The 26,880-nt window shown below is 44.8% G+C and overlaps 1 protein-coding gene across 1 annotated transcript in view; it reads right to left on the minus strand.

Moving 5' to 3' along the window:
* LOC311128555 (uncharacterized protein) overlaps nucleotides 1-26,880 on the minus strand; it is a gene marked incomplete at both ends in the record, with an annotated part of 140,778 nt that overhangs the window by 96,565 nt on the left and 17,333 nt on the right. The window contains 2 exons of the mRNA XM_084160743.1: nucleotides 259-405; nucleotides 17,115-17,226. Of these exons, the coding sequence (XP_084016869.1) occupies nucleotides 259-405; nucleotides 17,115-17,226 (259 nt within the window). The remainder of the gene's footprint in view (nucleotides 1-258; nucleotides 406-17,114; nucleotides 17,227-26,880) is intronic.

Consider the following 26,880-nt stretch of genomic DNA (forward strand, 5'->3'; position numbering starts at 1 on the left):
CATCAAGACCAATGGGTTACAAGTACAACTGTATCATACACTGTAGATTAGACCAATGATGGTATTATTATGCTGATGAAGCAATTTAATACTCTGTCAATAGTGTGTTTAAAATGTGATTAAAAGTGGTTAAATTAGGTAAACATTTTTTTTTCCTAGTTCTATTTGACCTTGACCAGGAGTGGGCCAGTGCTGCCCAACAGAACTGGCCAGTCCTGAACTAGACCTGTCTGGCTTGTAATAGTTCCCCAGTCCTACCTGGTCAGTAAGCTGCTTCACCCTGCTCTCCAGCTGGTGGAGCTCCTGCAGCTGTGTCAGCTTGTCCTGGTCCTTCCTGGTCATCTCCTGGTGCAGCTCTGTGATGGTGTCCTGCAGCTCCTGGACCTGGGCTTCACGCTCCTCCACCTGATACAAGATAAACACAGGCCTGATTTGATATATGTTTACCTCCTTCCTTTCAACTTATTTCCTTCCATCCATCCAGCCTTACTTCCTTGAGGTAATCCTTGAGGTAATCCTTCCTTGAGGTATCAATTTCACACAGTAGGTTGGGTGAAAGCAAGGATTCCACTATTATTTTATTATTATTAGTGATTATTTCAAGGAAGGAAGGAAAGAAACAGGGATGCATTTTCATATTATTGGAAGTCTGCAGCACTAAACTAAAGCACAAAGCCTATTGAACGTCCCCAGAAGCAACTGAATATCAAAGTCGTCTATTACAGTAAAACACCAAATAAAATACAGGTTGCACTCACATGTCGACCTATCAAGAGAGGGCTCAAAGAAGATGTACCAATTTCAGGTACAAGATTACATTTTTGTGACAGAAGATACAGTACATATCAATTTCCCAGAAAAGCTTAGCTCCACTGGTGCTTGTTGCTAGGTTAGTTTTGAATCCATTTTCCATAGCCAAATTAGCCTCACAGTTTAGAAGAAAGCAAGGTCAGTCACCCAGAAGCAAATGTGTCACAATACAATAGGCCTTGGAAGATGAAACTGTACATCACAGTGCAATAGCTGCCTCAACACAAAACATGCATCAAATCCTGTTATACTCCATGCTTACTATACAATAAAACTGACAGTGTTGAGAGAACTTCAAGATGTAAGACAGGAAACATTCCAATTCAAGAAGAAAACTTCTAATTTCATAAACTCAATTAACCCAACAGCCAGATTCGTAATCAAACAATGTTACACGGATAAAATGCATGTCCTTTTCTTTATAACCGGCCAAAGGATACAGCATGGTAAGTGTCAGCAAATATCATTAAGATTTCATTTTCCTTGGATGTCGCAATGATATGCTCCTCAGTTGCTTAGCAAGTGGATGTCATGACTTATTTAATCTCATGTAAATTCACCAAGATACTAGTTGTAATAAATATTTTGAAATCAACAGGCAGTTTTTTAGAGCCAGTCTAAAAGCAAGTACATGATTATATCAGATAAATGATATGTTGTAGAGTCCATTTCAATGCTATACTACTACAGATGAATAACATGATGTGTATAGTGTTTGTCCCTTATTTCATCAAAGCATGTGCTCTCTACAAATGTTGTCGGAGAGGAATAGTATTAAAAAGCTGTCTTGAAGAGAACAAGAGGCATCTCTCCCTCTTCTGAGGAGAATAAAAGCTACTCTGGTAGACAGAGTGGTGGGAGGATATATGGTAAATGCACTGACCCAGGCACTGCTGGACAGCAACGGTGAGGGCGCTCTAGAACTGTCACACCATTCTGTGTACATCCAAAGTATTCATCCTTTTATTTTGTGTATTTTTTATCGCTAACATCAAAGCAACACATTTGCGTCCTGTTTTCCACAGAAAAATGCATTTTGTTCTGTATACATGCAGCATACAATTTTGGTAATCTCCATGTCCTAAAAGTATGCTGGTAAGTTCTCGCATCAAATATGAAAAGCAAACGCAAGAATCGGCTATCTTTTGGTGCCGGTTACTGCAAGAGAAGTTTACTGAACATTTGTATCACAGAAAAAATATTATGTGGCAACTACCAAATGCACACAGTGTCTAAATATGATGGAAATTCCAGGAGTTTTATTCTTCAATATCATAATTAGGCAAGAAGTTATGCATCAGGGAACGTTTGGCCTAATGCTTGGCATGATAATAAACATACATTCATTCCAGTATCTCATGACATGTCCATCTCACCAGTTTTCTAAGGTTTGCTTTCTATAATGCTAGCAGTACCATATAATTCCCATTTCCGAAAATAGGTTTTAAAAGAGACTTTTTTATAGACCTCCAACACCTATCCGCCTACAGCCCATTACAATTCAGATCACTCCCCTCTAAAAGCTGAACCACCTCACATCTCCCTGGGTGGTTCTGATTTGGTGCTGGGGTTTTAAAGGCACACTAATATTAATGGTACTGTCAGCAGTTTAATGAACTGGCCACACAGCTCACTGGGCTGATGCTTTGACAGATAATCCACACGTATTCCCTCCTCCTAGCAATATTACAGGGGCTACTTTACCTCATCCGACATCTATGTGAGGTCTTACCTGCCAGGGCTAAACTGGGAAGATATTTGAAGAATTCAGTTCCATGGAAAATATGGGTGTACAAACCCCTCTCTCACGCACGCATGTACATTTTGTATATTAACCACATTATGTACCCTGATTGATATGAACAAGGTTACAAAAGGTGAAAGGTTATTTCTTATAAACACAGAGTCATACACACAACCATGTCCATGCATAGATATTAGAAATCCATTAAACTGCCATGGATTGACAGAGAGAATAAAGAGGAAAACACTAAGCTAGTAGTGAGAGACAGGAAGCGATAGAGGAGATGGGGAGGAGGAGAGATGGTGAGGAGGAGAGGAGATGGGGAGGGGGAGGAGGAGGAGAGGAGATGGGGAGGGGTAGGAGGAGGAGATGGGGAGGAGGAGGAGAGAAGATGGGGAGGAAGAGGAAAGGAGATTGGGAGGAGGAGGAGGAGGAGGATTTGGAGAGGAGATGGGGAGGGGGAGGAGGAGGAGGCAGAGGAGGAGGAGGAGGAGGATTTGGAGAGGAGATGGGGAGGAATAAAGAGGAAAAAACACTAAGCTAGTAGTGAGAGACAGAAAGCGATAGAGGAGATGGGGAGGAGGAGAGATGGGGAGGAGGAGAGGAGATGGGAAGGGGGAGGAGGAGGAGAGGAGATGGGGAGGGGGAGGAGGAGGAGATGAGATGGGGAGGAGGAGGAGATGGGGAGGAGGAGGAGAGGAGATGGGGAGGAAGAGGAAAGGAGATTGGGAGGAGGAGAGGAGGAGAGGAGAGGAGATAGGGAGGAGGATGAGGATTTGGAGAGGAGATGGGGAGGAATAAAGAGGAAAAAACACTAAGCTAGTAGTGAGAGACAGAAAGCGATAGAGGAGATGGGGAGGAGGAGAGATGGGGAGGAGGAGAGGAGATGGGAAGGGGGAGGAGGAGGAGAGGAGATGGGGAGGGGGAGGAGGAGGAGATGAGATGGGGAGGAGGAGGAGATGGGGAGGAGGAGGAGAGGAGATGGGGAGGAAGAGGAAAGGAGATTGGGAGGAGGAGAGGAGAGGAGATAGGGAGGAGGATGAGGATTTGGAGAGGAGATGGGGAGGGGGAGGGGGAGGAGGAGGAGGAGGAGGATTTGGAGAGGAGATGGGGAGGAGGAGAGGAGATGGGAGGAGGAGGAGGAAGAGGAGAAGAGATGGGGAGAAGGAGGAGAGGAGATAAGGGGGAGGAGAGAGGAGAGATGGGAGGAGGAGAGGAGAGTGGTAGATGAGAGGAGTAGAGAGGCTGGGTCTGTCTGTCTTGTCTGTCTGTCTGGATCTGAGGCCTGGGGCAGTGCATGCAGAGAGCTGGGGTGCTGCTGACGCTGCAGGGTATCGTCTGGGCCTGGCTGATGTGTGTGTGTGTGTGTGCACATGCACACACGTGCGTTTCCAGGAAGCTTCTGCTTAACTGATCTGACTGAACAGTGAATCAGGGGTTCTCTGTAGAGGACAGCCCTTCCAGTGTCTTCTTCACACAGGTGCTTTGAACTCAGCAGTGTTGCCTTTCCCAACCCCCTCTGACACCCACTCCTCTACCTGCCCTCTGCCAGGGGATGCCTTTCAACCCCTTTATTTGTTCACATCGGACCGTTGCATCAAGGCCTTGTTGTTGCATCTACCACCTCTGTAGCTCAGTTGGTAGAGCATGGCGCTTGCAACACCATAATTGTGGTTTTGAATCCCGGGACCACCCATACGTAAATTGTATGCATGCATGACTTTAAGTCGCTTTGGATAAAAGGGTCTGCTAAATGGCATATATTATTATATTACCACCTGTACTAATACTAACCCTCTACTCCTACACACCTCAGGGACAGCCCAGTCCAGCATGTTCCCACTGCATAATGTACCTGTGTGAAAAGCTGTGTGGTTTTAAAGGGGCTCTAATACACTCCTCATTATCTTGAGTTTGACCAAATGCTACCGACACCAGGCCTGTCCAGGAAACCAGTGTGATTTTGGTATTCTTCTTCCTGAATCTGAGCATTAGGGGTCTCTTTGATCTCTCACAGCTGTGACAAAGCTGCAGCACCAGCGCTCCTAAATGAGCCTCTCACAGCTTAGCCAGCATGCAACAACATCAAGTAGGGCAGGGAGAATATGCAGATAACCGCAATGCGTTTTTAAAAGAGAGAAGCATGAAGTGTCCTCAATGTAATTAACCAAAATAAGCTAGAGGCAGACATGGGGCTCAAAAGCATAAAGAAAAAGATTAACGCCAGCGTTTCGTAGATTAATCTTAAAAATGAGTATTTCACACGATAAACGATGTACATTTCATCTGGTAATTTCCGTTAAAGGTTATTTGTTATCTTCAGGCGCCCAGAAAGGACTCCTATTGTCTTGATCTTTAGAGGTTTCAGATCCCTTCATTAGCATGCTAATTGCGACCTGGTCCACAGAAAGATTTTAAAGAGGGAGGCATGTGGAGAGGCTCTTTGTCCTGTCAGGGCCCTGGGACTTCTCTCCGCTCGCTAACTGCCTGATAAAAATAGGATGATATTAAGTCTTGAGACTCTCGCCTTCAACGAGGTGGAGGGAGTCCATGGTGGGCTCTGCCAAATTAGAGGAGCCTAGTGTGTGAGAGCACAGCTGCTACCCTTCCTGCCTCACACAGCCCAACACAGCCAAGGCCAGTCCCCCAACCTGCTCTGTAATGCCTTTATTCAGGGCAGGTGAGCTTCATAATAAGTCCCCCCACCACTACACACATACGTACGCATCTCCAACAAGCTACATCTACACTAAGTTCAAAATAACTACTGATTTATTTAACTACTAGTATCCAGACTAGATTGCTTAGACCCAAACTGACTTGCTCAGGGAACTGCTAGAGATGACATTCTGATTTCCAGACAGATGTGAATGACTGCCACCACATACAGCTACCCATATAAGTGGCTTCCACCCAATCTTCCCAGAATGCACATAGTAAGCATTTTGGCTTAACGTCAATGAGCCATATCTGCCTGCCACCACCACAGCACCATACACACATCATCACCATTACCACCCCCAGATAAATGCCAGAGGTCACTCTTCTCATTCAGCAAGAAATCTAAATGATAATGACTCCTTATTAAAAATTATATTTGGAAGTGTACATAGGCTACATCAAAAGGTGCTGACACGGAGCGGTTGGGAGGGTGGCAGGGGGACGGAGGCGATGGGGCTCACTGATAACCCACATCAAAGCACAGGCCGGGGGGGGACAGAGACTGTGTCTGGGTACTGAGGCTGTTGCAGATGGGGAACATGAAAATAAATCTAGCGCAACATTTACCAATTGCAATTTGGATAATGCTTTCACATTGAGATGCGCCATGTTATTTGTAAGCTCCCCCAAAAATAGGATATGCACTCTGATGTTGGGAGGACGGTCTAAATTAAGCCAGTGTAGATGAGATTCTGTAGCTTGGGGAAATTATAAATGATAGCCCATGTAAAAAATAAATTTAAAAAAACAGTTGAAAAATACCAAAATAAAGGAAATCATCCTATGAAACATCCAGTGGAGGGCTAATGAATGTGCACCACAAATCTGCACTTCAGCAAACAATCAGGCGTGGTGGATTAGCTGAAATTGGGCCGACTATAGGACACCTCCATTCCAGCGCGGCGCGGTCAACCTTTTAACGGCAGGCTGTTAGGTGATATCTGTCCGACCGTCGGCCTCTTCAGAGCTCTCCACCGTTTAAAACCATTCCCAGCAAACCCTTTTCACACACAGCCATTACAGAGCTTTAGGTGGGCCTGGCTGGCTGGATCACACAGCCATGAGAGAGGCCTATCCAGGCAGAGCAGAGCAGAGTAGAGCAGAGCCCATCTACTGTTTGCTTAGTGAGAGTGCCAGGTTGCCAGCCCAGTGAAGAGTGCTTTAGAGCCAAACTAACTGAAGTTCAACCATTGGGCTGCTGCTGAAGAGGTTTCAGTGTGGGGTTGAAACAGAACCAGGCCTGTGTCCAGACAGTCAAACACAGAGTGATGATGGGCCTACTAGAGGCTCCATCTCCCTCTAGGTGGACTGACTGGTCAGTGGCTCAGTTCTGACCTGCTGCTCTGCCTACAGTACCTATACTCCCTCCCCAGGGTCCCCTTCTCTGTCCTGGCCAGTGCCACCTCACACGGCCCATTCCCCCCTCACAGAGGAAGTCAGTCAGAAAATAGGTCTGACCGACCTGATCGACCGCTTCCCCTGGGCTGGCCACCTGCCTGCTTCAGCCTCAGCATGGCCTGTCACAACACTGAAACCACCAGCCAAATCAAATCAAATGTTATTTGTCACATACACGTGTTTAGCAGATGTTATTGCTGGTGTAGCGAAATGCTTGTGTTTCTAGCTCCGACAGTGCAGTAATATCTAACAAGTAATATCTAACAATTTCACAACATATTCCAATACACACAAATCTAAGTAAGGAATGGAATTAAGAATATATACATAATTTATATGGACGAGCAATGACAGAGCGGCATGGACTAAGATACAGTTGAATACAGAGTGATGATGCCAGCCGCACATGCTCAGTCACAATGAAATCACACTCTGTCCGGGCGTCCTGCCTGCCTGCTTCAGTGACATCAACACATGGCCAAGCCCTGGAGCTCTCTCCCTGGATCCTCACAACTACTGGAGGATGAATGAGATAATATATTATTTACATCAACCACTCAGTCAATCCAACGAACCCACTATAGGGACCTCGACCGTCTGTCTCCAAATAAAGTCCTATAGATATCTGGATCATAATACTTGAAGATGTGCCAAAATGTAATGAAAGTGAATAAGAATGCATTGATTAGGACCGAAACCAAATAAACAATCCAATAAGGATAATCTCATTAGTAATACCCTACCAACATTACAGCCGAGTTACTAAAATGAATTTAAGTGAATTATTTATTTGTGATGACAAACGGGTATTTCCCCTGTGGTAGACAGTGGGCCAGGTCTTCAGAATGGAAATAGCCCAGAGGCATTGCCTATATGTATATACAGACAGATTAGGCAGTGGGAATGCTGACGTCTGACCTTCATACATCCACAGGGGCAGACAATCTGCTTGAGACTGCACTTGGCAACCACACAGTCTTTCATTATACACCGCAATGCATTTTCCAATTACAAAGTATTATAATTATATTACACTTTAATAATAGAGATTTCATCGACTTAAGGATTCTACTGCATTATAAACTCAGCACAACACCAAAATGTTCTGATGTATTATATAAGAAAGGGGGGGAAACGGCACACTTCCTTCAGGTTTCATTTCATTAGGTATTCTATGAATTTCCAATTAGGATTGAAGGGGATAGAAAGACAAAGCTTTCAAGTCTTTTTCATCATGCTCTAAGATAGGCCACAACTGTTCAAATATTCCTCATATTCCTCTATTCCTGAGAGTGAGTCAGAGAGGCATCTTTGTTAGAGAACAGGCGTTGTCACGGAGGGAGGAACATTGGAAGACACGCAGAGAGTTCAAACACCCACTACTATCCAGAGCATTCCATTAAGAGAAAATGGAAATCAGAAATAATGAGAGCCTCTTCCTGTCTTCTCTTCCCCCTGCCCTGTGCACCTGGACGGAAAGCAGACGGAAGGAGAGCAGGGAGGAAGAGGCCTCCTCAACCTTGCTCACACCAACACATTTCTCATTCCACACTCCGCCTTTCCTTTAACTCTCTCTAAGGCCCCCGACTCGCCACCACCACCCCCCTCTCGCCCACGCCTGCCCTCCCCAAGACTACAGAATTTAAATCCTATTTCATTTCCTAGAACAAAACAGTCCGCATCCGATTATTAATGCATTTCAAAGCAGACATCATTATTTTTTCAGGGCGTTTCTTTCAAAAAAATTTACTGAAACTCTTTATGGTCGTCCCGGGGGTCCAGCCTCTCCTCTTCTCTTATGATCTTATTAGCATCGTATCTCCCACTGCCTACTGGGGAAAAGGCGTTGCTATGCACTCTCTGTCTGTCTCTCTGACCTCTCGCTGGATGGAATTCATTTGGCTTTTCCCTCTTTCTTTACCTTGATTTGGCTGGAAAAGGGCAGTGAGTGGATACTGTCTGATCCAGCTATTAAACATAAACACCATTAAATAAAAATGGGCTGTGAAAAGGGATGTGAAACGAGTGCGAGGAAATAGGACGCCTAAAAGCAAAATGATCAAGCAGTTACAGTGCATTCTAAAAGTATTCAGACCCCTTCACTTTTTCCACATTTTGTTACGTTACAGCCTTACTCTAAAATGGATTAAATAATTTTTTCCCCTTATCAATCTACACACAATACCCCATAATGACGAAGCAAAAACAGGTTTATATAAATGTATATAAATATATAAAAACTGAAATATCACATTTACATTTATTCAGACCCTTTACTCAGTACTTTGTTGAAGCACCTTAGGCAGCGATTACAGCCTCGAGTCTTCTTGGGTATGAAGCTACAAGCTTGGCACACCTGTATTCGTCCGGGCTCTGGCTGGGTCACTCAAGGACATTCAGAGACTTGTCCCGAAGCCACTCCTGCCTTGTCTTGGCTGTGTGCTTAGGGTCGTTGTCCTGTTGGAAGGTGAACCTTGCCCCAGTCTGAGGTCCTGAGTGCTCTGGAGCAGGTTTTCATCAAGGATCTCTCTGTACATTGCTCTGTTCATCTTTCCCTCGATCCTGACTAGTCTCCCAGTCCCTGCTGCTGAAAAACATCCCCACAGCAGGATGCTGCCACCACCATGCTTCACCGTAGGGATGGTGCCAGGTTTCCTCCAGACGTGACGCTTGGCATTCAGGTCAAAGAGTTCAATCTTGGTTTTATCAGACTCTCAGACATGCTTCTCATGGTCTGAGAGTCCTTTAGGTGCCTTTTGGCAAACTCCAAAAGGGCTGTCATGTGCCTTTTACTGAGGAGTGGCTTCCGTCTGGTCACTTTACCATAAAGGCCTAATTGGTGGAGTGCTGCAGAGATGGTTGTCCTTCTGGAAGATTCTCCCATCTCCACAGACGAACTCTGGCGCTCTGTCAGAGTGACCATAGGGTTCTTGGTCACCTCCTTGACCAAGGCCCTTCTCCCCCGATTGCTCAGTTTGTCCAGGCGGCCAGTTCTAGGAAGAGTCTTGGTGGTTCCAAACTTCTTCCATTTAAGAATGATGGAGGCCACTGTGTTCTTGGGAACCTTTAATGCTGCAGACATTTGTTGGTACCCTTCCCCAGATCTGTGCCTCGACACAATCCTGTCTCGGAGCTCTACGGACAATTCCTTCGACCTCATGGCTTGGTTTTTGCTCTGACATGCACTGTCAACTGTGGGACCTTCTATAGACAGGTGTGTGCCTTTCCAAATCATGTCCAATCAATTGAATTTACCACAGATGGACTCCAATCAAGTTGTACAAACATCTCAAGGATGATCAATGGAAACAGGATGCACCTGAGCTCAATTTTGAGTCTCATAGCAAAGGGTCTGAATACTTATGTAAATACGGTATTTTTGTATATATTTTTTATATAAATTTGCAAAAATGTATAAAAACCTGTTATCCATTTTAGAATAAGGCTGTAATGTAACAAAATGTGGGAAAAGGGAAGGGGTCTGAATACTTTCCGAATGCACTGTATCCTGATGCCTAGACACCTTACCCCTATACATATCTAACCCTACCATTCCAGTATCCCTGCACATTGCAAATATGGTATTGGCACTGACCCTGGAGCTGACCCTGTATATAGCTTAATTACTTTATTCTTATTTATATTTCTCGTGTGTTTTTGTTCTACTTGACCTTTTTATATATATATTTTTATAGTACTACTGATATTGATTATTGCATTGTTTGGAAAGAACAAGAAAGACATTTCACTGAAGTAGTGCATGTCACAAAAATGTGAAACTTGCTTTATGCCGCAGATACAGTATATCTTATGCTCTGATATCTGATTGGTCAAATGAAAATGACTCAGTAACTAGGCCTCAAAAGGTCTCAGTTATTACAAAGGAAACACAATGATGGCCTTCAGAGGAGTGGACTTTGGTTCATCAATCTGAACAGTTATGGCTCCTGAGTGGCGCAGCGGTCTAAGGCACTGCATCGCAGTGCTTGAGGCGTCACTACAGACCCAGGTTCAATCTCAGGCTGTCACAGCCGGCCATGAGGCGGCGCACAATTGGTCCAGCGTCGGCCCGGGTTAGGGGAGGGTTTGGCCGGCAGGGAATTCCTTGTCCCATCGCACACTAGTGACTCCTTGTGGCGCACCGGTGCCTGCAAGCTGACTTCGGTCGCCAGCTGGACGGCGTTTCCTCCAACACATTGGTGCAGCTGGCTTCCGGGTTAAGGGAGCAGTGTCACAAGAAGCCGTGCGGTTTGGCAGGGTCGTGTTTCGGAGGACGCATGGCTCTCGACCTTCACCTCAACTACCAATTGGATATCACAAAAAAGGGGTACAAGTTTTTTTAAATATACATATATAAATGTTTTATACGGTTCCTCGTTCACTGAGAGCAACGACATAACATTATGAAGGTAGGCTACGTATTAATTAGTAAGAGGGCATCATGAGAGAGAATGGGAATTAAAAAGAGAGTAAGAAGGAAGGATGGAGAGGGAGGGGATATATTGCAGGTCCTGCCTGCCTGCCTGCCGAGGACTGTGTGTAGGGCCGGGGCTTGATGAGGTAGTACAGCTGAATGATATACAGTGTCGGCCACGGGGCGAGAGCTGTCCATTAGTTACAGGGTCCCTGTTATGCTCCGGCTCCAGTACATTATTTTCAAATGCATCAGTCAGCGTAGTGCAGCAAAGATAAATTCTAAGGCCTCAGATCTGTAATGCATACCCTCACCGCTGCTATATTACGCTGCAGGTTAGGAGGGCAGGGAGAGAGAGGGGGGGGAAATGTCATTTATTTTTCACTGCGGCCAGTATTCCTCCCATTAGCTTCAAACGTGAGATAAGTTATGGCCTTTAACGAGCGCCTTTAGCCGCCAGAGCACGCTGCACACAAGGCGGTGACCAGAGGGAGTGGGCTGGAGAGGCGGAGGGGGGAAGTAGGGGAGGGGACTGGCAGGCTGCAGGGCCCAGATGACCCACCATGGTGCCCTCCTGTCCTGGCTGAGGTCACAGCAGAATACACACCCACACCAGATGAATAATTTAACAACTATACACACAAACGCACGTACACACAAACCTCTCAAGGTTGTCCACCTCCACATAAACATAACTAGCAATTTGACCGGCCAGCATATATCTGCATATCAAAACAGGATGCTGTCAGAGACAATGAATGGTAGTCTGTAGTGACAGACTCTAATAATAACCCAAAAGGTCTATGTAGCTCCAGTGAAGCCCTGTTAAAAGAAGACCCAGTGAATGGGAGTTCGCCCGGGGGAAGCAACCCTGCGTATCTCCCATTCACATTGCTCTTTGAAGCAGTGCACGAGGACACGGCCCATCTCAACCACTCTGAGATTTTTACCTCTGCCAATCAAATGTCAAGGCTGGCTGTAGTGTAGTCCTGCTGACCTTTGAAACAGCTCTGGGATGACTTCTTGTGTTGTATAGAGCAGTGGGCTGTGTGGGGGAAGGGTCGGCCTGGTGGGCTGGAGTGGGCCAGCGGTTCAGGAACCTGACAGATGGAATCAGAGCGCTGAGAGCGCCCACGTACTGCAGCGCTCTGCTCTGCAGTAGACATCAGCAGTTACACAGAGAAATGTACGAATGTGTGTGAGCATTAATTTACTGTTACTGATAGTTCTCTGAGCTTTCTCCAAAAGGGCAGTTTCTCACTAGTTCTAACAACAGCAGAGCATATTACATGCACTTTGCATGCATGTGCTGGTATGTGTACGTGTTGGTATGTGTGATGTACGGTTGAAGAATCCCACAACACAGAAGTTCCCTTACCTCATTCTGGTCCAATAACCACTTAGAGACTGATGACATAGTGCTCAGATCCAGAGTCATTTAAAAAGTTCAATTAGTTGAGCTAATTCCATTTGTCTCTGAACGCAGGGGGTTGTAGTAAAAAGACAGATCTATAAAGATTCCTCTGAATTCAGCCTTTTCTGTTCTTTTCCATCCAACAGAGCAGTCTGGAGTTGAAGCAGTGAATCCCTCAGCATACATCTTAGTGTAAATTATTGACAAATCGTGACTAATTTGCCTTGCACTTTTAAGCCCTCTTCTTATTTTGGGTGGGAGAGTTTTTAAGTATGCACAATCAATACCCTTTTCTAAAGCCTTACCATCATCTGCAGCCTTCCGTCTAAACTCTGAGCCCAGTCAATCTATCACACGCCAATTAAGACTTTTATCCAAATTACCAGGACCCTTTGCACATTCTATAACAAACACCATCATCTAATCACTAGAAGTTATGCAATATGAAGATGAGGATCATTTATATGAATATTTCTCTGCCTTGTCTATTCGAATAAAGCAGGCTCATGTATCATCTAACTGAAGTCTATTCGATACGTTGTACAATAATGCATGGTTGGCTTGTAACCTTCTCAGAACATTATATTGACATTATGTTCAGAGAATGTACTCAACATAATACAGTGCCTTCAGAAAGTATTCATACCCCTTGACTTATTCCATATTCTGTTGTGTTACAGCCTGAATTTATTAAAACATAATCCTCACCCATCTACACACAATACCCCATAATGACAAAGTGAAAACATGCTTTTAGAAATGTTTCCAAATGTATTGAAAATGAAATACAGAAATATCTCATTTTCATAAGCATTCACCCCCGAGTCAATACTTTGTAGAAACACCTTTGACAGCGATTACAACTGTGAGTCTTTCTGGGTAAGTCTCTAAGAGCTTTCCACACCTGGATTGTGCAACATTTGCCCATTATTCTTTTCAAAATTCTTCAAGCTCTGTCAAATTGGTTATTGATCATTGGTAGACAACCATTTTCAGGTCTTGCCGTAGATTTTCAAGTAGATTTAAGTAGATTCAAGATTTAAGTAGATTTAAGTCAAAACTGTAACTCGGCCACTCAGGAACATTCACAGTCTTCTTGGTAAGCCACTACATTGTACAGTCGTGGTCAAAAGTTTTGAGAATGACACAAGTATTGGTCTTCACAAAGTTTGCTGCTTCAGTGTTTTTAGATATTTTTGTCAGATGTTACTATGGTATACTGAAGTATAATTACAAGCATTCCTTAAGTGTCAAAGGCTTTTATTGAAAATTACATTAAGTTTATGCAAAGAGTCAATATTTGCAGTGTTGACCCTTCTTTTTCAAGACCTCTGCAACCAGCCCTGGCATGCTGTCAATTAACTTCTGGGCCACATCCTGACTGATGGCAGCCCATTCTTGCATAATCAATGCTTGGAGTTTGTCAGAATTTGTGGGTTTTTGTTTGTCCACCTGCCTCTTGAGGATTGACCACAAGTTCTCAATGGGATTAAGGTCTGGGGAGTTTCCTGGCCATGGACCCAAAATGTCGATGTTTTGTTCCCCGAGCCACTTAGTTATCACTTTTGCCTTATGGCAAGGTGCTCCATCATGCTGGAAAAGGCATTGTTAGTCACCAAACTGTTCTTGGATGGTTGGGAGAAGTTGTTCTAGGAGGATGTGTTGGTACCATTCATTATTCATGGCTGTGTTCTTAGGCAAAATTGTGAGTGAGCCCACTCCCTTGGCTGAGAAGCAACCCCACACATGAATGGTCTCAGGATGCTTTACTGTTGGCATGACACAGGACTGATGGTAGCGCTCACCTTGTCTTCTCCGGACAAGCTTTTTTCTGGATGCCCCAAACAATCGGAAAGGGGATTCATCAGAGAAAATGACTTTACCCCAGTCCTCAGCAGTCCAATCCCTGTACCTTTTGCAGAATATCAGTCTGTCCCTGATGTTTTTCCTGGAGAGAAGTGGCTTCCTTGCTGCCCTTCTTGACACCAGGCCATCCTCCAAAAGTCTTCGCCTCACTGTGCGTGCAGATGCACTCACACCTGCCTGCTGCCATTCCTGAGCAAGCTCTGCACTGCTGGTGCCCCGATCCCGCAGCTGAATCAACTTTAGGAGACGGTCCTGGACTTTCTTGGGCGCCCTGAAACCTTCTTCACAACAATTGAACCTCTCTCCTTGAAGTTCTTGATGATCCGATAAATGGTTGATTTAGGTGCAATCTTACTAGCAGCAATATCCTTGCCTGTGAAGCCCTTTTTGTGCAAAGCAATGATGACGGCATGTGTTTCCTTGCAGGTAACCATGGTTAACAGAGGAAGAACAATAATTTCAAGCACCACCCACCTTTTAAAGCTTCCAGTCTGTTATTCTAACTCAATCAGCATGACAGAGTGATCTCCAGCCTTGTCCTCGTCAACACTCTCACCTGTGTTAACGAGAGAATCACTGACATCCTTTTGTGGCAGGGCTGAAATGCAGTGGAAATGTTTTTTGGGGATTAAGTTCATATTCATGGCAAAGAGGGACTTTGCAATTAATTGCAATTCATCTGATCACTCTTCATAACATTCTGGAGTATATGCAAATTGCCATCATAAAAACTGAGGCAGCAGACTTTGTGAAAATTAATATTTGGGTAATTCTCAAAACTTTTGACCACGACTGTAGATTTGGCCGTTTTAGGTTATTTTCCTGCTGAAAGGTGAATTAATCTCCCAGTGTCTGGTGGAAAGCAGACTGAACCAGGTTTTCCTCTAGGATTTTGCTGTGCTTAGCTTCATTCCATTTCTTTTTTACCATGAAATACACCCGTCTTTAATGATTACAAGCATACCCATAACATGATGCAGCCACCACCATGCCTGACAATTTGAAGAGTGGTACTCAGTGCCCCAAACATAACAATATGTATTCAGGACAAAAAGTGAATTGCTTTGCCAAATTTTTTGCAGTATTACTTTAGTGCCTTTTTGCAAAAAGGATGCATGTTTTTAAATATTTGTATTCTGTACAGGCTTCCTTTTCACTCAATTAGGTTAGTATTGTGGAGTAACTACAATGTTGTTGTAGCCATTAAACTCTGTAACTATTTTAAAGTCACCATTGGCCTCATGGTGAAATCCCTGAGTGGTTTCCTTCCTCTCCGGCAACTGAGTTAGGAAGGACGCCTGTATCTTTGTAGTGACTGGGTGTATTGATAAACCATCCAAAGTGCAATTAATAACTTCACTATTTTTACCCATCTACCAATAGGTGCCCTTCTTTGCGAGGCATTGGGACCTTCCAGATAATTGTATATGTGGGGTACAGAGGTGAGGTAGACATTCAAAAATCATGTTAAACACTATTATTGCACACAGAGTCCATGCAACTTATTATGTGACTTGTTAAGCACATTTTTACTCCTGAACTTATTTATGCTTGCCATAACAAAGGGGTTGGCAACTTATTGACTCAAGACATTTCAGCTTTTCCTTTTTTATAAATGTTAAACATTTTCGAAAAACATAATTCCACTTTGACATTATGGGGTATTGTGTGTAGTCCAGTGTGAAAAAATCTCAATTTAATCCATTTTAGATTCAGGTGGTGACCTAGTTATGGCATAGGTCCTCTTATGACATGGCCATGGGGGTAGGAGTTAGGACAAAGGTGGGGGAGGGGTAAGTTACCAGACCAGGTGAAGCAGACTAACCCTAACCACCATCCCCTCCTCCCCCACCACCCTCCGTCACCCCAGCTGCCCGCAGGCTAAATGAGAGAACATGGCCATTCTGGGCACAACCGTCATGTTGCCTCATCTCTCGCCACATCATGTGCCAACTCTGTTTACCACACAAAAACACACCAGGCCTTTAACGTCAATGAATTATGGAGGAAGTACAACACACTCTTAATTACCCCCCCATCCCCCCCGTGTGAATAATTCAACTTTCTGCTTGCACTACTTTAGTGGGGATTGCATGCAATAGTTAACATAACAGAGTGCCGGGCTCCCCCAGGGGTGGTGTGTGTTTCAGACCCACACTCATTAGAGATGTGTGTGTATGTATGTGTGTGTGGGTATCCAACCACTCAGGTAGGTGGTGCATGCAAAATGCAGCCAGTGGACGTGTTCACCCCCTGGCACTTTTTGTCTCTGGTTCATCAAGCGTGAGAGTGTGGGGGGTCTGGGATGCGTACTCTGCTCCAAGAGGGGTCCAGTGCAGTCAAGTAGAACACACACACAAACACACACACACAGAGAATGAGAGATAGGGTACATCTATGTAAAATTTGGTGGGTAATATAATTGGCCTTTCTTTGGTCAATCTGACTGCATGAATAGTGGGCATTAACTCTGTCTCCATAATACAAGACTAGTACATTTTACATTTTAGTCATTTAGCAGACGCTCTTATCCAGAGCGACTTACAGTTATTGAGTGCATACATTTTTCATACTGGCCCCCCGTGGGAAACAAACCCACAACCCTGGCGTTGCAAGTGCCATGCTCTACCAACTGAGCTACATGGGGCCCTGGAGTCAGTAGTCTACCTCTCCTTGCAGTAATGGCCAGTTCCTCTGATGTTGTTTCAAACAGTGAATGGAGCCAAGTGGAGGTGCAGGATACTTACTTTAACCTGGGCTTCCTGCTGAGATAGACAGGCCTCTTTGAGATGCTGAAGTATAGCATCCTGGGTAGGCAGGTGTGTCTGCACATCCTTGTAACGGTCTGCCTTTTCTCCACTGTCAATACAAATACAAGTTGAAAATGAGTTGAAAACAAAGTAAATCTGTAAAAAGTTGTTTATGAAATCAGAATCAGGAGTGTAGCTACAATCAATTTCACCCTCAGTTAGCATATCATATGCTAGCAATAAACCTACACAGCGCAGACAAAATCGGATTATCAACAAGCATTTATTGTCAAAATCTTTGAGGATCTTATAGTCCCTCACGGAGTGACGTTCACTGCGGCCACGTGGGTTGTACTGGGGTACGGATGTAAAAATCCCTCAAAATCTGCCGTTGGCGCCCATTCAAATTAGCCCCAAGGTTGCCTTGTTAAATACATTTTAGTCATTTAGCAGACGCTCTTATCCAGAGCGACTTACAGTTAGTGAGTGCATACATTTTCGTACTGGTCCCCCATGGGAATCGAACCCACAACCCTGGCGTTGCAAGCGCCATGCTCTACCAACTGAGCTACACGGGACTATAAATACCATGACTGTTTTCTCATTAGTTGGGAATGTTGTTTGAAATGTCTGATACAACATACTTTAGTGATATCGTTATCAACCTACTGCATACCCCGTGTAGCTCAGTTGGTAGAGCATGGCGCTTGCAACGCCAGGGTTGTGGGTTCGATTCCCACGGGGGGGGGGGGGCAGTATGAAAAATGAATGAACTCACTAACTGTAAGTTGCTCTGGATAAGACTGTCTGCTAAATGACTAAAAAGAAAATATATATATATATATATAAATTTTCGTGTGTAGGGTGTGCTTTTAGCATGCTAGCACTCATTCCAACAGACAGGTAGAATAGCTAGCATTCACTGGTTGAAGTTGAAGTAACTTTTGAATGTAATGGAGTTGATTGGTGAATATGACATGAATACAGTGCCTTCAGAAAGTATTCATACCCCTTCACTTATTCCACATTTTGTCGTGTTACAGCCTGAATTCAAAATGGATTCAATATATCATTTGTAGGCACAACTCTGTACGTAAACCATGCGTGGGATCTTTTCCACGCAAAGTGTCAGATTTATCAATATGAACGTTTGCTTGAGAGTGTGTGTAAATGTACGCACAGCCATGACTACTTGTCAAGCGTAGCCTAGTGAATGGGGAAAATATACTGCATGTAGATTTTTTTAAACATTGTGATAGTAAAAATGTAATAATTTTTCTATTTCATTGTATTTCAATTGTGAATTAATGCAACCTATCTTGACAGGCTATAGGCCTATCATATAATTTGACCACATCAGTGCATTTTTTATAATAATATTCCATATAAAGTAGTCATTTGTTAAATTAGAAATTGAAACAATTGTTGAAATACTATAAAAGACTGAGAAGAATGGGAAATCGAATGAGAGATGGCTGACCTAACTCTGTTGGAAGATTTGGCACATGCTGCATTTCAAAGAGAGTGCATTTTTAGAGACAGGTGGGAGTTTTTTGTACAGAAAGTACAGATTGGCTCACCAGATATGTTTTCCCAAAACTGATCATATAGGATCTTTGGGAAGATTTAAGATCTACTTTAGAAAGGCAAACACATGCCATTCCGGTGCACATCCAAGTGCTATCCACCCTCGGGTTCTTTCAGCGGGAGATTGCCAATCGGCATCTCAGATCCGTTGATGAGCCAATGTTTTGGATGCAATCATCAGCAAAACTAACTGTAACACAATTTCCATACACCATTGCACAACAGGTTGAAGTCAAGAGGGGTTTCTTTGCCATCAATGGGTTCCCAAATACGAACGGAGCAATAGACGGCACCCACATCGCCATAAAAGCACCATCCCAAAACAAGTTCATCTATGTGAACAGAAAAGGTTTCCACTCTTAATGTGCAGGTGATAGGTTATGTGGTGCGCAAAAGACGCTGCTGAATGGCCAGGTGGCCAGGTGGAACGTACGACTCGTTCATTCTGCAGAACAGCAATGTTGGCCTATAGCCTACGCCTATGGGGAGCTGTTGAGAATGGATGGCTTATTGGTGAGTGTTGCCTACTCATTTGAAGTATATTTGCCATTGCTAAAGCAACTTGAATTGTCCTAATGGTCCTGTCTTTGTAGCTATGTTTTACATTTTTACTGGTCAAGCCACACTTGAGCGAGCCAACCTCTCGCTCAGTGTCAACTTCGGAAAAGTACTTTTTTCGTAGCTTTTTTTTGTGGCACCGTTGTATTTCATGGTATGGCGTTGTATATTCCCCACAGGCTTTAAAGGATTGATTTTGACCATGTATGGTTAATTAGGGGTGCTTCGAGATGCAAATATCCAAGGTCGTGCACAAGCACTGAGGCTGAGAACAATTGGTTTTTATCGGTGTGCATATGATGCTCGTAGGATTGTTTGAGAAATCGTATATGCGTACGAACATTCTAAATTCCGTCGTAACTAGCATTTTACAATAGTTTCTACGCAATATTGATAAATGAGGCCCCAGGATTGTACAATATTTGCCCATTATTCTTTTAAAAATTATTCAAGCTCTGTCAAGTTGATTGTTGATCATTGCTAGACAGCCATTTTCAAATCTTGCCATATATTTTCAAGCCGATTTAAGTCAAAACTGTAACTAGGCCACTCAGGAACATTCAATGTCGTCTTGGTAAGCAACTTCTGTGTAGATTTGGCTATCCTAAAAAACTCCCTAGTCCTTAACGATTTTACAAGCATACCCATAACATCATGCAGCCACCACCATGCTTGAAAATATGAAGAGTGGTCATCATTGCCCCAAACATAACGCTTTTTTTGCAGTATTACTTAAGTGTCTTGTTGCAAACAGGATGCATGTTTTGGAATATTTTTATTCTGTATAGGCTTCCTTCTTTTCACTCGGTTAGTATTGTGGAGTAACTATAATGTTGTTGATCCATCAGTTTTCTCATATCACAACCATTAAACATTTAACCGTTTTAAAATCACCATAGGACTCATGGTAAAATCCCTGAGCAGTTTCCTTCCTCTCCGGGCAACTGAGTTAAGAAGGACGCCTGTATCTTTGTAGTGACTGGGTGTATTGATACACCATCCAAAGTGTGATTAATAACTTCACCATGCTCAAAGGGATATTCAGCGTCTTATTTGTTTTGTTTTTTACACATCTACCAATAGGTGCCCTTCTTTGCGAGGCATTGAAAAACCTCCCTGGTCTTTGTGGTTGAATCTGTGCTTGAAATTCACTATTCGATTGAGGGACCTTACAGATAATTGTATGTGTGGGGTACAGAGATGGAGTAGTCATTCAAAATGTTAACCACTATTATTGAACACGAAATGAGCTTGCAACTTTTGCAACTTATTATGCGATTTGCAAATTTTTACTCCTGAACTTATTTAGGCTTACCATAAAAAAGGGGTTGAATACTTTTTTTTTTATACATTTCTAAAATGTTCTATAAAACAAAATTCCACTTTGACATTATGGGGTATTGTGTGTAGATCAGTGACACAAAATCTTAATGTAATACATTTTAAATTCAGGCTGTAACAAAATAAAATGTGGAAAACGTAAAGGGGTGTGAATACTTTCTGAAGGCACTATATACACTGAGTTTACAAAACATTTCCCTAATATTGAGTTGCACCCCCTTTTGCCCTCAGAACAGCCTCAATTGGTCGGGTCATGGACTCTACAAGGTGTCGAAAGCGTTCCACAGGGATGCTGGCCCATGTTGACTCCAATGTTTCCCACAGTGGTGTCAAGTTGGCTGGATGTCCTTTGGGTGGTGGACCATTGTTGATACACACAGGAAACTGTTGAGCGTGAAAAACCCAGCAGCGTTGCAGTTCTTTACACAAACCGGTACGCCTGGCACCTACTTGTCACGATGTTAGAAATGGTGTGGTGTGGAATCAGGCGCAGAAGCAGATAGACAGTCCAACAAGACTTTACTGGAGAGTGCAAAATAAATCCAAAAACAGCCAGAGGCCAAAAGACGCACACAGGCGTCAAAACACGAGCGCACAACACAGGGCGCAACACTCTCCTCAACCGAGGAGGAAGCTAAATAGCACTGGCGTACCGAAACACGGGTAACGCACAAACACCTGACACAAAACAATTACACACAACACTACACTAACAACAAGGAAACTAAATAGGGTGCTTAATGAGACATAACACAAGACAGGTGTGGCTAACAGACAAAACTAATCAAACAGGAAAACATGGAGCGGTGGCAGCTAGTACTCCGGAGACGACGACCGGCGAAACCCGCCCGAACAAGGAGGAGGAGCTGCCTCGGCCGAAACCGTGACAGTACCCCCCCCTTGACGCGCGGCTCCAGCCGCGCGCCGCCTCGGGGACGCCCAGGAGGACGCGGAGCAGGGCGCGTAGGATGACCACGATGGAATTCGGTCATCAGGGACGGATCCAGAATGTCCCTCCTCGGCACCCAGCACCGCTCCTCCGGACCGTACCCCTCCCACTCCACGAGATATTGGAGACCCCCCATCCGGCGTCTCGAATCCAGGATGGTCCGAACAGTGTACGCCGGAGCCCCCTCGATCTCCAACGGGGGCGGAGGAGTCTCCTCAATCTCGAAGTCCTGGAGTGGACCAGCTACCACCGGCCTGAGGAGAGACACATGGAATGAGGGGTTAATATTCTTGTAATCAATAGGTAGTTCTAACCTGTAACACACCTCATTCAATCTCCTCAGGACTTTAAAAGGCCCCACAAACCGCCGACCCAGCTTCCGGCAGGGCAGGCGGAGGGGTAGGTTTCTGGTTGAGAGCCAGACTCGATCTCCAGGTGCGTACACTGGCCCCTCACTGCGGTGTAGGTCGGCGCTCGTCTTTTGTCGACGTATGGCACGCTGCAGATGGACGTGAGCAGCGTTCCACGTCTCCTCCGAGCGCCGTACCCACTCATCCACAGCGGGGGCCTCGATCTGGCTCTCATGCCACGGTGCCAGAACCGGCTGGTACCCTAATACACACTGAAAAGGGGTTAGTCTAGTGGAGGAGTGGCGGAGAGAGTTCTGTGCCATCTCGGCCCAGGGCACATATCTCGCCCACTCCTCCGGCCGGCCCTGACAATATGACCTCAGAAACCTACCCACATCCTGGTTGACCCTTTCGACCTGCCCATTGCTTTCCGGGTGGTAACCCAAGGTAAGGCTCACCGAGACCCCCAAACGTTCCATAAATGCTCTCCAGACTCTGGAGGTAAACTGGGGGCCTCGATCGGACACTATATCCTCGGGTACCCCGTAATGCCGGAAGACGTGAGTGAATAGAGCCTCAGCGGTCTGTAGGGCAGTAGGAAGACCCGGCATGGGAAGGAGACGACAGGCCTTAGAGAACCGATCCACAACGACCAGGATGGTGGTATTCCCCTGTGAGGAGGGAAGATCGGTAACAAAATCCACCGATAGGTGAGACCAGGGTCGTCGTGGAACGGGCAGGGGCTGTAATTTACCCCTGGGCAAGTGTCTGTGGTGCGCGTCGCCAGCCCGGTCCGGCCCGTCCAAGCTCCCCGCACCGGGTCAGTGGTGCGCGTCGTCAGCCCGGTCCGGCTCATTCCTGCTCCCCGCACCAAGTCAGGGGTGCGCTTCGTCAGCCCGGTCCGGCCCGTTCCTCCTCCACGCATCAAGCCAGGGGTGTGCGTCGTCAGTCCAGCACAACCCGTGCCTGGGTCATGTCCGGAGCCGGATCCGCCGCCGAGGCGGAGTGCCCACCCGGTCCCTCCCCTGTTGTGGTTATTTGGCGCGGCCGGAGTCCGCGCTTTTGGGGGGGGGTACTGTCACGCCCTGGCTCTGGGGACTATGTTATGTTGAGCCAGGGTGTGTAAGTCTATGTTTAATTTTCTATGTTGGTCTGAGTGACTCCCAATCAGAGGCAACGAGTGTCAGCTGGGTGTCTCTGATTGGGAGCCATATTTAACTGTTTGTCTTGCACTTTGTGTTTTGTGGTTTCTTGTTCCTTTTGGTTTGTGTATCAAAGGACTTCACGTTTCGTTCTTTGTTTTGATTGTGTAATTCTGTCACGATGTTAGAAATGGTGTGGTGTGGAATCAGGCGCAGAAGCAGATAGACAGTCCAACAAGACTTTACTGGAGAGTGCAAAATAAATCCAAAAACAGCCAGAGGCCAAAAGACGCACACAGGCGTCAAAACACGAGCGCACAACACAGGGCGCAACACTCTCCTCAACCGAGGAGGAAGCTAAATAGCACTGGCGTACCGAAACACGGGTAACGCACAAACACCTGACACAAAACAATTACACACAACACTACACTAACAACAAGGAAACTAAATAGGGTGCTTAATGAGACATAACACAAGACAGGTGTGGCTAACAGACAAAACTAATCAAACAGGAAAACATGGAGCGGTGGCAGCTAGTACTCCGGAGACGACGACCGGCGAAACCCGCCCGAACAAGGAGGAGGAGCTGCCTCGGCCGAAACCGTGACACTACTACCATACCCCGTTCAAAGACACTTCAATCTTTTGTCTTGCCCATTCACCTCTGAATGGAACACGTCTCAATTGTCTCAAGGCTTAAGAATCCTTCTTTAACCTGTATCCTCCCCTTCATCTACACTGATTGAAGTGGATTTAACAAGTGATATCAATAAGGGATCATGGCTTTCAACTGGATTCACCTGGTCAGTTTATGTCCTGGAAAGATTTGTACACTCAGTGTATATTATTCACGACATTTGGGCGGGAGCTGTAATCCAGTTATAATAAAATAAAAAATGCAACTATGCGTGTCATTATTGCTTGAAATCAGGCTTGGCTGCACTGCTTTCAGTGGGGAAAGATTGCTTCCGTACCATGCTCCTTCCCGGCCCACTTGCGTGAATTTCGTTGAAAACATAGCTTTGCCGTGTGGACTTATTCTAGAAATGGTTTAGAAATAGAAACATGTGTTCAATTCCGTGTTCTACCTGAATTCTGGCCCTGACAGCTGACGAGATTCAAATAGACGTTGAAAAATATATTAGATAGTTTTAGAGAAAAAAAGACCTTGAGATTATAAAAAATATCAAGCATGATAACATGGGGTAATAAAGGCCAATAGAAAACTCAATACAAATACAGTTTTCCCTTGCCTGTAAATTACCCTGAAGTTTCAAATGTCCTTACACCTGGAAAAACCAGATGGAACTCTACTAGTTACCTGGCTAAGAGGAAGGGATGCATAGTACAGCCATCACCTCATCCATTCACAGCAGCAGGCCCTACTACCGAGCTGAATGAGGTGGGGTGGGATATTCACTCAGGGCTTTTGTTCACCATGCTAACCAGAGACCTGCAGGAGTCCTTCACCCGGGCTAGCCAAGCCGAGCAGTGCTACAGTGCCCTTATCAAGTACAATGATTAAGAGTGTCTGACTGGCTGCTTCAAATGAGAAATGGAACTCGCCAAGGCCTCGGATCCTATAAGCATATCAACCTCCTACATCAAGCATCCAGGTGGCTGGAAGAATGATGACCGGGTATTGTCGTTTTACAGTGAGGGTTTATATATACACATGTATATAAATATAAAGTCAACTAAGAAAGTTTTTGGTGCAGAAGAGAGAGAGGGAAAAGAGGGAGAGTGGTGGGGAAGGAGAGAGAGCGAGAACACATCAGTGCACCAAGTCAGGGATGAGACACATGATGAGTGGGCTGGCCTCAAATACGTAAACAAATCAATCATGTGTGACAAGTGTGGGCTTTATCAGGGCTCAGCAAGGCCAGACTAAAACATCCCTGCGAAGCCCATGGCGGAATACTGGAACACACGACTGCTGTTCCGCAGGCCTCCACACACAGTGATGCTCAGGTTAATGGTAGTCTGGCTGGTTCCTAGCCAGGCATTTATATTAACTCTATAAACCTGGCAAGGTAGGCTAGGACCACTGAAACACAATGTACCCATGGACATGGAATGGATCCGGATGATCCCACCATGATACACCAGCAAAGGCTATTTTATTCCCCATCAAATAGTTCTATACAGCAAATGAGAGTGGTGGTTGTTTACCGGGAATGGAGGAAGGGAAATTATATCATTAGAGAGAGAGAGAGTGCAGCCTGGCTGTCTTTGTGCCATGTGCTTTTACATGGACTGCCTCCATCATTCATGGATGGGCCCATTTACGTCTGTGTGATTTCAGGTGCTGTTACTCAGTGCGCTAAAACCTTCACACCGCTAGAGCAAGATTGCCACTTTTATGAGAGAACATGTTGTGTTGAAATAAACGCTCGCCATCTGATACGTACCTCAGGGTCAAAGGGCGCAATGAACGTGAAGGGGCTTTTCAATAGGGCCGCAATCTAGCTGCACTTCCCATTCATACGCCTCCATTAAAAGAGAGCCACACTGGAGTGTCTCTTCCCCCAGCGTCTCCATTTTCCCTTCAATCACCCAGTGCCAGTCTCTTTTCCCCATTTTTTGAGACAGGTTTATCCTTGTTGAACACTCACCATGCAACACTTGACATTACATATCTATTATGGAATAACTATAAGGGAATAGCCTATGTAATTACATTGTACCAGGTATGTGAGTACAGATGTTTAAAATTGAATCACTGTTACTTCTGTTATCCAAGATAAATACAAAATGGTGATTGCTCAAATGGAAGGCTAATTCCACCCTACAAAAGGTTCCAGAAGTTCTCTGCTTATTCACAATCACAGAGGCAATTTATTATGGCTTATTCTCAAGGAAACAACATTGAAGGAGAAGTTCAGAAACAAGACTGTCATAGGAAGAGCAGAAAGGAGATTGAGAATGTGACAGGGAGAAGAGGAAATTCTGTTTATGTCTGCTGAAGACCTGAGCTCTTACACAATGGAATATACACTGGGTATGCCAAACATTAGGAACACCTTCCTAATATTGAGTTGCACCCCCTTTTGCCCTCAGAACAGCCTCAATTCATTGGGGCATGGACTCTACAAGGTGTCGAAAGCATTCCACAGGGATGCTGGCCCATGTTGACTCCAATGCTTCCCACAGTTGTGTCAAGTTGGCTGGATGTTCATTGGGTGGTGGATCATTCTTGATACACACAGGAAACTGTTGAGCGTGAAAAACCCAGCAGCGTTGCAGTTCTTTACACAAACCGGTACGCCTGGCACCTACTACCATACCCCATTCAAAGGCACTTAAATATTTTGTCTTGCCCATTCACCCTCTGAATGGCACACAATTCATGTCTCAATTGTCTCAAGGATTAAAATCCTTCTTTAACCTGTCTTCTCCCCTTCATCTACACTGATTGAAGTGGATTTAACAAGTGACATCAATAAGGGATCATAGCTTTCACCTGGATTCACCTGATCAGTCTATGTCATGCACTTATACAGTATTAAGCTCTTGAAACTCATGTATTTGTAATTCAAACATTCATCAGACACTTTAACAAATAGCATCCCCTTCCCATACACACTGCAGCCTGAACACCCACTTGTAGCCAAGACACTCATTATTGTTCTATTCTCATAACTAGAGGCCATTTCTGCCAGGGAGGGAAGAAACTGAAGCTCAGAGATAAAATGCTGATTGACTGAGGGGATCGAATAGCATGGAATCTATACTGAAGAGAAATGTAATTAACTCAACAAATGAACTGATGGCATAACACTCTATTGAGCCCATCTGAAGTGCTCAATGGCTCTACTCATCTTACGAGGAGC

The sequence above is a fragment of the Coregonus lavaretus genome (genome assembly GCF_964263955.1).
Source record: "Coregonus lavaretus genome assembly, chromosome: 4".
Taxonomy (NCBI): Eukaryota; Metazoa; Chordata; class Actinopteri; order Salmoniformes; family Salmonidae; genus Coregonus; species Coregonus lavaretus.